The sequence below is a fragment of the Pistacia vera genome, unplaced genomic scaffold (assembly GCF_008641045.1).
Source record: "Pistacia vera cultivar Batoury unplaced genomic scaffold, PisVer_v2 Contig250, whole genome shotgun sequence".
In the NCBI taxonomy this organism is placed as follows: domain Eukaryota; kingdom Viridiplantae; phylum Streptophyta; class Magnoliopsida; order Sapindales; family Anacardiaceae; genus Pistacia; species Pistacia vera.
In genome coordinates, this window is record NW_022196058.1 from 1802771 (window position 1) to 1821168 (window position 18398).

Below are 18398 nucleotides of genomic sequence, written 5' to 3' on the forward strand. Positions count from 1 at the left end.
GGGTGTGTTTGCTACATTTTAAGCTTGCAGGGATTGACAAAATTTTATAGGGGTCTGTTTACTAGATTTCAAACATATAGGGACTAATTGAGTTTCTCGGAGATGTGTTTGCTTGACACCAGTTAGACCAATCAACCCAAAACTGGGCCCCTTGACCAGGTCAACGGATGCTTCGAGTTTAAAAACATCAGTCATAACTAGACAAAGAGATATATTAAGAAGAAAAACCAAATGTTTTTTTTTGTTTTTTAATTACTTTGTGAATGTTCTCTTAGATGTATTAGCTGGCATGACACATATAAATTAGTGCTGTGAAGATTCCAAGTAAATTTTAAAATGCAGCCGTTCAAGATTTATGAAATATAAGGGTCATGTACAAATAGTTAGATACAAAGAAATGTAATTTAAGGCTTTTAAGCCCCGGTTTGACTTGAATAATTGCATCGATAGCTTTACCAAAAGAAAGCCAAAAGAAACACATTTTACAATTGCATTTTTAGAACGCAACCGGCCAGGTTGAATTTTTGTTAAGTTGTAATGAATGTAGCTATATCACTTGGATTTTCTAACGTCCCAAAGAACTTAAAAACAGGTTAACTACCTTAATATGGGTTTAAAACAATTTCCTCCTGAGGTTTGGGGAAACTATAAAGGCACCCAAGGGTTTCGGATAGTAACAAATGCACTCAAAAAATTGATTACCTTGCTATACAAAGTCTATAATACCATTTGTCAATTATATATTATTTTCCATTTTTATTTCTTCAATTATTATATAGTTAAAATAAAAATTTAAATGAATCTAAAACTTCGTTTTGGAAAAAATTTAGTATCATTTATCTTATTATACTTAACTCCATTTCATTTATTTAAGTATGTAATTTAATTATATACAAGTCTTACTTTATTTTTAGTTAATTGTATAAATTAAATAATTATTTAATTATTTATATATATATATATTAATTATAATTTATTATATAAAATTGGTTAATAAAAATTAATATTTATATAGTTAAAATAAAAATTGAAAAGAATATATAATTAGGCAAAGGGTATTATATTCTTTATATGGTAAAGTAATCAATTTGTGGGTACATTTGTTACTTTCCGAAAACCTTGGGTGTATTCTGTTTTAATCAAAGCTTTAGTGTTATAAATCCTACCTTTAGTATTGTCGTCCTCTCAGTCTTACCTTATATATATTGTGAACTGATGCCATGCAAATTAAGGCAATTTAAGCAACAAGAAGATGAAGCTAACATTATTTTCAAAGCTGCTTCTTCTCTCCCTTTTGGCATCACTTAACTTTATTGAGGCCAACCAAGCTGATAATCTTCAAAGGCTGATTAAGTCTAAAAGATGGAGAAACTCTTTTCAGGCAAATTCTCAAGAGGAATCAAGTGTAAAACAAGAGTATAGTCCTGTGTATATTGGGACTCAGGATGGTTCAATGGAACTTGACAAGATTACTACATTGCCTGGCCAACCTAATGGTATAAACTTTAGTCAGTACTCAGGTTATGTGACGGTTGATCCTCAGGCTGGAAGAGCATTGTTTTACTATTTTGTTGAGTCACCTCACAATTCTTCAACCAATCCTTTGGTTTTGTGGCTCAATGGAGGTAATTAATTAATTAATAATAGTCTCTTTCAGCTATGTCTATCCGCATGAATATACGTCTATCCGCATGAATATACGTATACAGTTGGTGACATGTAACATTGATATATATATTTTTGTTTAACTCAAACATAAGTAAAATAGTTGATGTGTTTAGAATTGGCATTATTCATCATATAAAAATGTGTTAATGTTATTATAATCATCATATTTTAATTATTATTTCCTCTGTTTTCATTTTCTTATCTTAAATTTGTCCTATCTTTTGTTTTGCTCGCATAGCTACTAAATAACTATTTTTGATATTTTCAGGACCTGGATGTTCGTCTTTTGGGTATGGGGCTATGACTGAATTAGGACCCTTCAGAGTAAATAGTGATGGCAAAACACTATTTCAAAATGACTATGCATGGCACAATGGTAAGCAAAATTTATCAAGATAATTGTATATACCCCTCTAGAGTTTGGGTTTAGTATTGTCCTAACCATGTAGTTTAAACCACTAAGATAGGCTTTCTCTAATTCTAAGAGACGTTAATCCATGTAAGGGTAGAACACCCGTCTCTCCATAAAATATGTTGTTTCAGATTTATGATTTGATTAGGGATTGTTAGTTTGAAAGGGGTATTTCCTAGTGTTTGAAAGGCTAGGACCTTGACGTTATTAGACCAAAAACTTAGGGTGGATTAATCCTTTCTCTCCAAATCTATGACTCATCATTCATATTTAACTTTTCACTTCATTTTTCATCAAGACAACAACGTAACAACCATAAAACTTACTTTTTTTCTTTTTCAAAAAATGTCAGTGGCAAATGTAATCTTCTTGGAATCTCCAGCTGGGGTAGGCTTTTCATATTCAAATACATCTTCAGACTATGACCACTCAGGTGATAATACAACTGCAGTTGATGCCTATACATTTCTTGTCAACTGGCTGGAGAGGTTCCCTCAATATAAAACAAGGGATTTTTTCATAACTGGAGAGAGCTACGCTGGTCACTATGTCCCTCAGCTTGCAAACACCATTCTGCTCCACAATAAATACTTAAATCAAACTGTTATCAATCTCAAAGNCGGCATTAAATATAAAGTATAACTTCTCTGTTATTATTATTTGGATTAATAAAGATGAACTATTCATAAGAAATATAAAAAAAAGATTAAATTAAGAATTCAAATCACAATATCACAGCTCATTCTTAAAATAGAATTATAAACTTCTTCAAGGGTCAAAATCTTACAATTGCCTTTCAGTGATGTTGAGATGTAAAGTGTTTGATTTTGACGGTTAAGAATGTTTGTCCTCTTTATTGACTTTTGGGGTTTGAATCACTTTGAAATCATATATTTGTGGCTTACCTTATAACATTGAGTTTATAGGTGTTCAATAGACCTCCAGGATTAGTTAAGATGCGTACAAGTTCACCTAGACGTTTCGTTCATAAAAAAAAAAAAAAACAGAAGTTATGAATTCTAAAAGTTGGGAATTTTTTTTTTCTCATATTAGTTATGGTAACACATTCAATGTAACTACAATATCATTTAGTAATTCCTAGTAATTGTTTATATCCTTTAGGGGGGTTTGGTTGGGGGTTATCTGTGATTACTAGGGTTAAGTCATCTTATATTACTTGATTACCATGTTTGTCAAGTAATATAAGATACTGATAATCTTTAAATACCAATAGTGGTTACTATTTGTAATATTGGAGGTAATCTGATTACCTTTATTTTCTTAGGTATTTTAAGATTACTAGGGTTATCTTTTTGTGTTACAATTATATCCCTTATTAATAAAATTTTAGGACAATAATGCCCTTATTTTTGAATTTATTTACATGAATATGACTTTTACTATTTCACCCCAATTAATTAACATTTTGGACAAAACTACCCCTAAATTCAAAACAAATTACAGCCCATCCAAGCCACCACCCCCACCCACTTGTCGCCGGCAACCACCGCCGTGGCCGTCGGAACGGCGCACGGAAGGCCGAAAATGGCCGTTGTGTACCGATATGGCCATTTCTGGCCGTTAACGGCCAGATCGATAGACGTGGCCGTCAATGACCATCGATCTGGCTGTTGACTGCTAGATCGACGAATCTGGGCTTTGATAGTCAGATCGATGGCCGTTAACGGCAGCGTCTATGGCCGTTAATGGCCATTGATCTGGCCGTTGCGGCCAGATCTGTCACGTCTGGCCATTTCCGGCCAGATCTCTGGCCGAAAATGGCCATACGGTGCACGAATGCCATTTCCTATCTTCCATGTGCCGTTAGATTGCCGGCTGCTGGCGGCCTGCAGTGGTTTCAGACGGCTGGTAGTGGCTGGGTTGATGGGGGTGCTTTGTTGAATTTTCAAACTTTTATTATATGGTTGTTTTTGCTAAGTTTTTAAATGTAGGGGGGTTATAGTAATCCAAATTTAAAAAAATAATATAATAATAACATTTAATTAGAGGACAATTTAGTAATTTAAATAACATACCTACCAATTTATTCCTCCAAACCAAACATATTAATATACAATACCCACCAATTAACCAAACACATTTTCCTAAAGATTCTTAGTAATCTTCAAGGTAATATATCTTTTCAGTAATCCAACATTCCCTGAATCAAACGACCCTTAATATTCTAGATTTTTTATAATTAAATTGATAAAAAGGAATGATGCTTCAGAAAAATCTCAAAGTCGGCATGAATTATAAGGAAATTAGATTTACATAAGCAATAAGATTTTTTCCATATAAGATATATAATATGTCAAATCAAGGAATGATTTAGATAACAAAATGGCATTTACATACACATTAGATTTAGTCTATAAGATATAGTGTATTAATAAATAACATATAACATGTCAAATCAAGGAATGATTTAGATAACAAAATGGCATTTACATACACATTAGATTTAGTCTATAAGATATAGTGTATTAATAAATAACATATAACATGTCAAATCAAGGAATGATTTAGATAACAAAATGGCATTTACATACACATTAGATTTAGTCTATAAGATATAGTGTATTAATAAATAACATATAACATGTCAAATCAATATATGTTTTAGATAACAATTACACGTTAAGATTTAGTCGACGAAAAAGGTGCGGTACTACAAATCAATGTATGTTCATTTATATAATTTTTGCAATTTAATAATTATCAATCACGTCTAATTTACTAATAAGTTTGCGTAACAATAAGGCTAACACTCAATTATATATTTAGAATTTATAAATAAGTCTCAATCATAAAAACTTAAGTCTTACAATTTAAAGTAAAATCTAAATAATCATTTAATATCTTAAAAAGAATTAATAATATGTTTATATAGGGTGGTGACAACTAGCCATATTCTCAATAAATAAAGAAATAAAATCCAAACTAATTAAGAAAAGAAATCCTAAATAAAATAGGAAAAAATGCGCAAAAAACTTAAATGACCCTTAAACATGTTGAAATAGTAGATTTTGGGCTCGAAAACGACCTTCAATCAGGGAGCCAGGTTGCCACGTTGTCGGGCTCAAAACAAGCTTTCCATTGACATATTATAAGCCTTGTAACTCTTTCCGGATCAGAAGTTACAATTATTTTGAGTTAGTCTACTTGCGTTTGGGCTTCTGACGCCTAGCTCTCTCTAAGAATTCATCTACTACACGTTTTACGTCATTTATGCACAGATAAAGAAAAAAAAAATTACAATCCTTAGATGTTGTATTCTAAATTATTTTGTAAACACATTCCACTCCGGTGGCTCACTATAACAAAAGGGCTTTTAGCTACAATTTTGTTAGCGACGATTTCAAAATTCGTCACCAAAGATAACTATTAGCGAAAAAATATGAAATTGGATGCCAATAGTTTCGCAGACTTTCTAATCCTCGCATGAGATGGTGGGAAGCAAATTGGTGACGGATTTAGTGACGACATAATTCGTCATACAATGTTTTTGCCAATGAAAATAAAAAAGAGACGCCCAAGTTGTTTCGTGACGTAACTATATGTTGCCATGAATACTTTTAAAAGGCAAAACTAATACAAAACGTAGCCAAAAGTATTTAGCAACGCAAATGCATGGCGCCATAAAATGTTTTTGGCGATGAAAATATATAAAGCGACGCCAACGAAGTTTAGCTACGCAACAAAAGGTTCGTCGTAACACCTTTTTGGCGATGAAAATATAAAAAACGACACAAAATCCATTTGGCTACGGAACAAATTGTGCGTCAGGAAGCATTTTTGGCGATGAAAATATAAACAACGACGTAAAATCCATCTAGCTACGCAACAAATTGTGCATCAGGTAACGTTTTTGAGGACGAAAATATAAAAAATGACGCAAAATCCATCTAGCTACGCAACAAATTGTTCGTCAAGAAACGTTTTTGGCGACGAAAATATAAAAAACGACGCAAAATCTATCTAGCTAAGCAACAAATTGTTCATCAAGAAATGTTTTTAGCGACACAAATATAAAAAACAATGCCAAAAATGTATTGTGACGCAATCTATGTTTTCTCGTGAAAATGTTTTGGTGTCAATTTTCTTAAAATCGTTGCCATTTGTTAGAATTTAATTTTTAATATAATTTTATATTTATATGACAATAATTGAAAGCATAAAACTAATCAATAATTAATAAAATAAATCAAAATTATTATTATTATTTATTTATTTTGTGAATATGAAAAGCACCATGGGGTAAATTGTTTTTTAGGTTTCCACTGTTGGTAGCTTAAGTTTGGTACTTGTTTGTTGCTGTTTAGAATCATTATTATTTATTATTGTTATTATTATTAGGTTATTGATAGTACTATTTTTTATATAATATTATTTAATATTTATATTTAAATATTAAATTTAGTACATTAAACTAATAATATTTATTAAAATTAATGCACAAAGAAAAATCACATCACAATTATGCAAATTAAATTTGGATGACAATAATAAATATTATTAATTCTCAATATCATCTTCAACTTGTACATCTTCACTTCAAGTGGTACAATTTTCATCACTTATCTCATTTTCACTGTCATTATTTATGAAACCGATATCATCATCACTAACTCTACTACTTGGCTCCACAAATTGAACAACTTCTGGTTCCACATCCACCCTATGAAGTTCTTCTTGTTCATTAACTTCCGCATCAATATGAAAACTAAATTCATCTGAATTATTGGCTTGATATGCATCATGCATTGTTGATTGATCTTCCTCAATTTTATCAGGAATGTTGTACAAATGCTTATGTTGCACCTTTTGTATAACTTTCCAATTGGCCCTTAATTTAGGATCATCAATGTAGAAAACTTGTTTAGCTTGATATGCTAACACATAAGGATCATCGGCATACCATTTGTGATTCACATTGATGCTTGTAATGTGAAACCCTTCGCACCCATTTCTTTTTAGGTTCAATGTCAAACCAAGTGCCTTTAAACAAAATCACACTTTTGTTATAAATATAATTCACTTTAACAACTGAATCAAGAATTCCATAAAATTTTATCCTCTCACCACCACCACCACCATTATCATTATCTTCAAGTTCCTCATACACTAAAACACCACTATTTTGGGTTGTGAGTCGATCATCATGATCTTTCACAGTGAATCGTACTCCATCAACAATACAAGCAGTATATTTAGACACTCGTCTATTAGGCTTACACGCTAATGAATACAAATCATCAGTAGCCTCAATTGCTCCTTGAGAACGTAACACTTTCATCTATTAAAAAAATGATTAAAATATATGATCAATATAAAAGTTGAAAACCATAAAAAAATAAAAATAAAATAAGACTCCAAAATGTTCGACGACTTACTCGATGTTCAAGTCAGTCAGGAAACATTTTTTGTTGCCTTTTCAAAATTTCAATCTCTGAAATATTAGTGCCTTCACTTTTTCTTCTAGTTCAAGCATGAGCTCACTAAACATTTTTTTTCATAAGATACAACAAAAGATTAAACAAAGTTAAAACATATCATATAAAATGACAAAATAAAAACCTCACAAAAACAAAAAATTTATCAGGTTAGCAAAATATCACTTACTCTAAAAATCACGTAATTCCACACAATTATTAAGAATGTACCAATGTATTTTATCAACTTTTGCTTGTGGTAACTGCATTAGTTACCTCCCACCATATGGACTAACTCTATGCTTGAAAATAGATGCATCACCAACTTTGTCATTGTCATCAAAATTATGCTCTGGTTGGTTGAATTTAGTCTCAATATCATGAAGATACATAGAACAAAATGTCAATGACTCATTAATAATGTATGCCTCGGCAATAGAGCCTTCAGGTCTTGCTTTATTCTTTACATAAGATTTATAAGTTCCTAAAGCTCTTTCAATTGGATACATCCATCGAAATCCAACTAGTCTTGCAAGTCTCGCCTCACGTGGTAAATGAACAGCAACATGAACCATGATATCAAAAAAGGCCGGTGGAAAAATCTTTTCTAATTTACAAAGTATTAACACAATCTGCTCCTCCAACTTGTGCAACGCATCCTTTGTAACTGACTTTGCACAAATTTGTTGAAAAAAACAAGATAACTCCACCAATGCAGTATAAATGTTACATGGCAAAAATTTCCGAATGCCAATGGGAAGAATTCATTGAAGTTAAACATGACAATCGTGACTTTTAAGTGATCCAAGTTTACCATCTTTAACACTTACATTTTTTGATATGCTAGCTGCATAACCATCAGGAAATTTAATCGTCTTAATAAACTTACAAAAGTCTTTTCTCTCTTGCAGTGTCAAAGTGTGTGTTGCACGTGGTTTAATGTATCTATCAGACTATCACCAATTTTCACCAAATGCAATTCCTTCCTCATGTTCATATCTTGCAAATCCATTCGAGCTTTATTAGTATCCTTCGATTTTCCATCAATGCACAAAATTGTCCCAACAACATTATCACATATATTTTTCTCCACATGCATGACATCTATATTATGTCATACTTTAAAGATGACCAATATTCCAATTCAAAGAAAATACTTTTTTTTTTTTTCGTCCAATTCAATTATGCTGGTATATGTTTTCGCTTTCTATCTTGATTACTTGGGTTCTTTCCCAATTTCACCATCTTAACACTTCTTAATTGATTTAGAATATCGACCCCTGATAACTCCCTCGGTGCAGCTTGAGTTTCTAGTTTATTTTTGTGTAGTCGACTCCGTCTTCGTGCATGCCCAGAATGTAAGAATCGTCGATGATCTATATAACATATCTTACTTCTCAACCACGTAGATGAAGTCTCCTTGTTACATACTAGACATGTCATATAACCTTTAGTGCTCCAACCCAATAAATTTTCATAGATGGAAAGTCGTTAATTGTCCATAAGAGAGCAACATGCATTTGAAAACTCTTGCCAGTTGAAAAATCAAATGCCAACACACCAACTGACCATAACTCTTTGAGTTCTTCAATTAATAGATGTAAAAACACATCAATTTCTCTACTAGGTGATTGTGGCCATGGTATAAGAAGAGACATCATCAAGTATGGCTCTTTAATGCATTTCCATGGTGGTAGATTATAGGGTATAAGAATAACCGGCCACATGCTATACGAATTAGACATATTACCAAAAGGATTAAAAGCATCTGAAGCAAGCCCCAATCGAACATTTCATGCATCACTAGAAAATGATGGATATAACCTATCAAACTCTTTCCACTCCTCCCCATCAGCTGGAGGTCGAAGCACACCATCATTAACTTGCTTCTCACTATGCCACTGCATATCAACCGATGTATGCCTCCACATAAATAATCTCTGCAATCTCGGTTTTGACGGAAAGTATCTAAGTACTTTATGTGGTATCTTTTTCCCAGTGCCATTATTCAACTTATAACGAGATTCATCACATATAGGACAATTTTCCAATTTCTTATTTTCTTTCCAAAACAATGCATAATCATATTTGCACGCATGAATCTTTTCACATCCAAGTCCCAGGTCCTGTAACATTCTTTTAACACCATAGGTGTTTTTTGGCAAACTTGAACCTTCTGGTAGTACCTCATTCAACAGTGTAAGCAACATATCAATTGACTTGTTGCTCCAAAGGTTGAGAACCTTCAAATGCATTAGCCTAACCACAAAAGTTAAAGCAGATAATTTACAACCCAGATACAACTTCTTCCCTGCCTCACTATATAAATGATCAAAAGGTTCATGATCATTGTTACCATTTTCCTCATCAACTGCATCTGCTTCTACATTCATGTTATCCTGGTTGAAACTAGTGAAGCTAGTAGGGTGACAAACATCACTTGACACATTTAACATATCATCATTAATGTCTACACTATTAGAAGTTGGATGTCCATGTCAGTAGAATGCATTGGATCGGTTGGGGCTCTTACAGCGTCAAATAGACTATCTCCATGAAAAATCCAATTTTCATATGTCCTCGAAAATCCATTCATAAAAAGATGTTTCTTAACAACACTGATTGACTTAAAGAAGGCATTAAGACACTTACGACATGGACAACGTGTGTTCCCATCACTATCAACATGTTTTCGAGCAATTTCAATAAATTGACAACCTATTAGGATGATGAATCCAACTCTTACCGTTTACATCATACAATTAGAATGATTATGAACTATCCACCATACATAGAGAACAAACTTGATTAGAAAATATAAGACACGAAACAGAATAAACATTCGCACATTGGGGGAGAAGACTGAAATAATATTTGGGGAATTTAAAGAACAATAATGACATCTCATAATACTGATTTAAATTAATTAATGTTTAATTCCTACTGAAGGAAATTTATTAAGTTATTATCTAATCCACCATTGAAAGATACAAGACATAAACAAAAGCTAGCTTATTTTGTATGATAGGAATTCTGTTTATTTTGTGTAATACCATCGTTTATAATATACTGCAAGAATTTTTTTTGTTAGGTGACATTTCCAAAGGGAGATTCACACTAGTCTACTTGTCATTTTGCCCCAATTCATTTTACATTAAATAAACAAAAGCTGGCAATTTGGATTGAACTTTTCTAATTTGATTCTCAGTCTATTGCCACTAATTGAGGCTTAAATGAGAATAAGTGATGTACTTTTGCATATATATATATTGGTAGTTCATGTGACAATCCCATGTTTGTTTGAGTTGATTGAGGCAAAGTAGGAAAGTGAGACATACAAGACATAGGGGGTGTTTGTTTGAGCTTATGAAAATTAGCTTATAAGCAACAATTGCTTATAAGCTAAAATTAACTTATAAGCATTTGAAATTTTAAGCAATTACGTGTTTGGTTAAAGTACTTATAAGTGATTGATAAGTAATTGACGTGTTTGGTAAAATGTGGCTTATAAGTACATTTTATTATAAAATTACTAAAAAAGGTATTATATTAAACAAGGACACACTATAGAATTTTAAAATTAAATAAGGATAATGTGGTAATATACTTGGTCAAACTAGCTTATAAGCAAAGTGCTTATAAGCCAAAAAAAAAAAAGTACCTCCCCCCCAACTTATTTTTTTTAGCTTATAAGCTCAACTTATAAGCTCAAAAAAATTATAAACAAACAGGTCAGCTTAATTTTAGAGCTTATAAGCAAGTTTGACCAGCTTATAAGCTTAGACAAACACCCTCATAGCCCCACATTCAAAAAAGAAAAAAAGCAAACAGTACTCCATCAGAATCAAGCAATTCAAAACATTTTGTGCATATACAAGACATAGCTCCACATTCAAATCTAAACATTTAAAACTTTGTATGCATATATCTCAACCATTTTAATTGATAGAGTTTTCAAAGTGAAAATATATAAAGATACGTTTGCAAGGCTCTCAAAATATATAACGAAAATGTAGCATAAAAAATCTAACCCAAGAACCCTGCTAACCCAACCAACAAGAGAAGAAATAGCAAAAGCCAAAAACCATAAATATACATATATGAGAAAGAAATTTTATACACAAGGAGAGAGATTGAAGTTTCATACCAGTGAAGTTTCGTCGATTTGTGTAGACAAGAGTGAAGGTTGCACTGTTGCATAGAAGAGATTGAAGTTTTGTGCGTAAATGTGAGAAATTTCATACATAGGGAGAGAGGCATATTAGCTGCAAAAGGGTTTTGGCGGAAGAAGGGTTTTAAGTGAAGAGGTAAAAAAAAAGCTTGACTTTTTACTGGTTTTCTGCCCCCAAAACGACGTAGTAGGCATGTTTTGTAAATGCCAAATGGATTCATTAAGAAAACCGTTTGATTTTTCAAGTGATTCTATTTAGGTAAGGAAAATGATTATTATTGGATCCAACCAAAATACAGGATAATATAATAATTTAAAAACTAATCATATTTCTACCATTTTTTTAAATAATTTCAATTATATTTCTACCATTTTTTTTAAATAATTTATTGTATTTCAAATATATTGTAACACTATTTTAAAGCTATTGTATTTTATCATAATGCCTATATTACTCATGACAAAATAACATTTGATAAATTAATTTTGTCACAATATAATATATTTCTTGTAGTGATTATCACAATTATACAAATTAAATTTGGATGAAAATAATAAATATTATTTGTTATGCCTGAAAAGGTAGGGCTAACGTGGAGCCTTGTCAGCATGGGATGGTCAGAACTTGGGAAGGATCTGTGACCGTCCAAATGCAGCCATGTCGCGTAATGGCACAAGTGGCATGCCCCTGTCAGTGCAGTAGGTGAGTGCTAGGCTAGCAGGTGGTTGGAATCATCCACGTGTCCAAACCCTGCATAAGTCGAGGAAATCCCTCGGGCAGGTGAACAAAGGGACGCAGAGAAGGATCTGAACGGTACCCACCCACTTGCAGATTTAGTAATCATTACCTTGGTTTCTCCCACTATAAATAGAGGTCTTCCTTCTCATTTGCGGGATTGACTAATTTTACTCTAAAATAGCTTACTTTCTCTCTCTCTCTCTCTTGTATTCTCTCTAAACGGTAGCTCAGCTCACTGAACGCGACCTGACCCTTATCCTCTTGTTAATCAATAGCAGTGGACGTAGGATTCGCTTTTGAGCATTCGAACCACTTTAAACATTGCCTCTCACCCGTTATTTAACTTAATATTCCCATATCACATGTATCTTCTAAGTCCACTTAGTATTTCACACGTGCGAGTAGTTGGTATCTAAAATTGAGCATCAACATTATTAATTCTCAACATCATCTTCAACTTGTGCTTCTTCACTTTCAGTGGTAGAATTTTCATCACTCATCTAATTGTCATTATCATCATTTATGAAACAGATATCATTATCACTAACTCTACTATTTGGCTTAACAAATTGAGAAACCTCTGGTTCCACATCCCCTCTACGAAGTTCTTTGATCTTGTTCATTAACTTCCGCATCAATATGAAAACTAAATTCATCTAAATTATGCTCTAGTCGGTTGAATTCGGTCTCAATATCATAAAGATACATAGAATAGAATATCAACTCATTACAATGTATGCCTCTGCAATAGAGCTTTCGAGTCTTGCTTAATTATTTACATCAGATTTATAAGTTCTTAACGCCCTTTCAATTGGATACATCCATCAAAATCCAACTGCAAATACTAAGGTTTTAAAAACCCGGCCTGGACCGACCGGTTCAACCAGTTGAATCGGGAATCGATGATCAAACCGAGTCAATTCGACTAAAAAATTGAAAATATTAAATGATCCAGTTTGAACCGCGGCTGTACCAGATTTTTTGTTACGAATTGTGATCCAACTAGTTCAACTCGGAAGATGGACATCTTCATTTTTAATATTTTTTTATATATCATGTTGATGTCATCACTCTGACATCAGCATGATGACATCATGGTTCAACCGGCCAACCCGATGACCTGATCGGGTCACTCCCTGGGTCAGGTTTTAAAACCTTGGCAATTAACAATAGTCACAACTGGATTCTAGCATGAGTGATATCAACATTCCATTTATACACCCTATTTCTATTACTTCATAATGTAAATTAGGTCTACTAATACGAAGACATACACTAGTAATTGATAAAAAGGGCACTACAACAAAAAACACGCCACTCAATTGATATCTTAATAATATTATTAATATTATTTAGGTTTAGGTTAATATAATAAACTCACCATTAAAAAAAAAAAAAAAAAAACCGTCACTCAATTGATATCTTAGTATTATTATTAATATTTTTTAGGTTTAGGTTAATATCTTATTATCTACAGCAACCAACCAGCTCACAATTAATGCCCATAAACCCGCCGCCTAAAATGATCATGATCTATTTATTAAGAAGAAAGTTACAAATAGCCGCCATTATATTCTTCTTCCTTCAATTTGTTCTCGCCAACATATTTTATCTCAGACTCTCCCTCTCTCACTCTCTGTGGCACTTCAATTCATTATGGTATCAATCGCGTTGTTAAGGTTGGTAGGGAAACAAAGCAAATTAAGGTTAAACATTTTATTTTCGTTTCAAAAAAATTTGGAATTTTACTTCTTTTTTTTTTTTTTTTTTGGTGGATTCAATTCATTGTTTCAACGTTGTTGTTTGGTAATTTGATTTCTTTTTAGTTGCTAGAAATCTCTTTTTGATGATTTGTTTTATTTTGTAATTGAATTAGAGATTTGTAATTTATTTTAAGAAAATTGTGCGTTTTAATTTCCATTTTACGGATTAAATTCATTGTTTCAACGTTGTCGTTTTGTAATTTGATTTCATTATAGTAGTTAGAATTCGACAGAGTATAAACTTGATTCTTGATTTCCCTTGTTTATGCTTCAAGTTGTTATTTGGCTGATTTGAGGGCAATTAGTGCTGATTAGTTTTGTTTAATTTTAATTTATGATACTAGTAGGATAGGGCTTTGTTAATAGTATAATTCAAGGTTTTTTGGTTCGTGTGTGCTTTATAAGTTGAGATAATTTTTAGGCGGTGTAAGTTTTGTTATTCAAAATTGAATAATATTTTAAGAAACTAAGATACAATTTAGAAGTCAGAATTATGTTCTCATCTCATTAGGTTTGTTTGTGTTTTTATTATTATTATTATTTTATTTTTTAAATCTGAAAGCTGGTTGGACGGATACAAAAAAAAAATAGGAAACATTATGATAGCCATTTTATGATAAATATTTCGTGAACACAATTTTTCAAGTACTAGACCAACTAGTTCACCTTTATAAAACTATTCATGCATGATTAGCTAGCCAAAACTTTGATATTAATTATTTTATCTATGTTAGATGTTTAATAAGAATAGGAACAAGGGTAAAAAAAATCGACACCGAGCACAAATACTTCTCATAATACTCATATTTTGTCAATTGCTACGGCATTTGCTTCTCCGGCACGGACTCTTCTGACATTGAGTCCTTATTCGACTCCTCCAGCTTCAATACATATTACACCTATCAATCTTATTGGAGATGATAGTATATCAGGTAGTATTTGTATATGTTAATGTTTGCAATTATTTTATTTTATTCATTAATAATATTGAATGTAAATTTTCAAATATTGCAAGAGCCTCCTCCTTCAAAGAAGAAAGTATGTATGACGACACGTGGAGTAGGCATCGAAGATATTGTCAAGGTCTCTGGGAAGATTAGGATTGTGATGGATCCTGAAATTGGGAGACCCACATGCGAATTAGCTTTCAAGCAACTGTCAAGTGAATGTGGGTTTTTGGTACGAACCATGGTTCCACATCAGGCTAAAAAGTGGATGAAGATTGACCTTGATGATAAAAAGTTGATTATGACTTGTTTATTGGTCAACTTGTTTTTAATTTTATTAATTACAATTTTTTAATTACTAATATATTGAATTTTTTTTTTAGACAAAGTTTGATATTGATTTGAATGATCCTTTAGTCATTGAGTATCTTAATTGTCTTATGGGGAGGGCTTATCGTGATAATCGTTATGATCATGTCCAGTATTTTCGAAGTTTTGAAGATCCTAAAGAAGCGCGGCGACACCCTTATAAAGATGTGCGACTAGAAGGTTGGGATTTGTTATGCACACATTTTGCTAGTGAAGATTATCAGGTAATAATTTTTAATATTTACATTACAATTTGCTGATAATCTTCACTTGCAAAATATGTGCATAACAAATCCCAACCTTCTAGTCGCACATCTTTATAAGGGTGTCGCCGCGCTTCTTCAGGGTCTTCAAAACTTCGAAAATACTAGACATGATCATAACGATTATCACGATAAGCCCTACCCATAAGACAATTAAGGTACTCAAGGACTAAAAGATCATTCAAATCAATATCAAACTGTCTTAAAAAAAAAATTCAATATATTAGTAATTAAAAAATTGTAATTAATAAAATTAAAAACAAGTTTACCAATAAACAAGTCATGATCAACTTTTTATCATCAAGGTCAATCTTCATCCACTTTTTAGCCTGATGTGGAGCCATGATTTGTACCAAAAACCCACATTCACTTGACAATCGCTTTGAAGCTAATTCGCATGTGGGTCTCCCAATTTCAGGATCCATCACAATCTTAATCTTTCCAAAGACCTTGACAATATCTTCGGTGCCTACTCCACGTGTCGTCATACATACTTTCTTCTTTGAAGGAGGAGGTTCTTGCAATATTTAAAAATTTACACTCAATATTAATAATGAATAAAATAAAAAAATTTCAAACATTAACATATACAAATACTACCTGATATAACTATCATCTCCAATAGGACTGATAGGTGTAATATGTATTGACGCCGGATGAGTCGAATAAGGACTCAATGTTGGAAGAGTCCATGCCAGAGAAGCAGATGCCGTAGGAGTTGACAAAATATGAGTATTATGAGAAGTATTTGTGCTTGGTGTCGATTTTTTTTACCCTTGTTCCTATTCTTATTAACCATCTAACATAGATAAAATAATTAATATCAAAGTTTTGGCTAACTAATCATGCATGGATAGTTTTATAAATGTGAACTAGTTGGTCTAGTACTTGAAAAATTGTGTTCACGAAATATTCAACATAAAATGGTCATCATAATGTTTCCTATTTTTTATTTTTTTATCCGACCAACCAGCTTTCAGATTTAAAAAATAAAATAATAATAATAATAAAAACACAAACAAACCTAATGAGATGATAACATAATTCTGACTTCTAAATTGTATCTTAGTTTCTTAAAATATTATTCAATTTTGAATAACAAAACTTATACCGCCTAAAAATTATCTCAACTTATAAAGCACACACAGAACCCAAAAACCTTGAACTGTACTATTAATAAAGCCCTATCCTACTACTATCATAAATTAAAATTAAACAAAACTAATCAGCACTAATTGCCCTCAAATCAGCCAAATAACAACTTGAAGCATAAACAAGGGAAATCAAGAATCAAGTTTATACTCTGTCGAATTCTAACTACTATAATGAAATCAAATTACAAAACGATAACGTTGAAACAATGAATTTAATTTGTAAAATGGAAATTAAAACGCACAATTTTCTTAAAATAAATTACAAATCCCTAATTCAATTAGAAAAGAAAATAAATCATCAAAAAGAGATTTCTAGCTACTAAAAAGAAATCAAATTACCAAACAACGTTGAAACAATGAATTGAATCCACCAAAAAAAAAAAAAAAGAATTAAAATTCCAATTTTTTTTTAAACGAAAATAAAATGTTTAACCTTAATTTGCTGTGTTTCCCTACCAACCTTAAGAACCCGATTGATACCTTAATGAATTGAAGTGCCAAGAGAGTGAGAGAGGGAGAGTCTGAGATAAAATATGTTGGCGAGAACAAATTGAAGGAAGAAGAATATAATGGCGGCTATTTGTAACTTTCTTTTTAATAAAGAGATCATGATCATTTTAGGCGGCGGGTTTATGGGCATTGATTGTGAGCTGGTTGGTTGCTGTAGATAATAACATATTAACCTAAACCTAAAAAATATTAATAATAATACTAAGATATCAATTGAGTGACGGTTTTTTTTTTTTTTTTTTTAATGGTGGGTTTATTATATTAACCTAAACCTAAATAATATTAATAATATTATTAAGATATCAATTGAGTGGCGTGTTTTTTGTTGTAGTGCCCTTTTTATCAATCACTAGTGTATGTCTTCGTATTAGTAGACCTAATTTACATTATGGAGTAGTAGAAATAGGGTGTATAAATGGAATGTTGATATCACTCATGCTAGAATCCAGCCATGACTATTGATAATTGCCAAGGTCAAGTCATCGGGTTGGCCAATTGAATTGGTTCAACTGTTGGGTTGAACCATGATGGCATCATGCTGATATCAGCGTGATGACGTCATTCTGACGTCAACATGATATAAAAAATAATAAAAATGAAGATGTCCATTCGTCGAGTTGAACTGGTTGGACCAGCAATTCGTAACAAAAAATCCAGTACAACCGCAGTTCAAACTGAGTCATTTAATATTTTCAATTTTTTAGTCAAACTGACTCGGTTCGATCATCGATTCCCAATTCAACTGGTTGAACCAGCCGGTCCGGGCCGAGTTTTTAAAACCTTGATAATTACAGTTGGATTTCGATGAATGTATCCAATTGAAAGGGCTTTAAGAACTTATAAAACTTATGTAAAGAATTAAGCAAGACTCAAAGGCTCTATTGCCAAGGCATACATTATAATAAGTTGATATTTTGTTCTATGTATCTTTATGATATTGAGACTGAATTCAACCGACCAGAGCGTA

The 18398-nt window shown here is 32.0% G+C and overlaps 1 protein-coding gene across 1 annotated transcript; it reads left to right on the forward strand.

Moving 5' to 3' along the window:
* The first annotated feature begins 1244 nt into the window (after positions 1-1244).
* LOC116132346 (serine carboxypeptidase II-3-like) lies at positions 1245-2722 on the forward strand. The gene is made up of 3 exons (XM_031417991.1): positions 1245-1625; positions 1937-2044; positions 2433-2722. Exons 1-3 carry the CDS (start codon positions 1253-1255, stop codon positions 2720-2722), a joined length of 771 nt encoding a protein of 256 aa, XP_031273851.1. The 5' UTR covers positions 1245-1252.
* The last annotated feature ends 15676 nt before the right edge of the window (positions 2723-18398 follow it).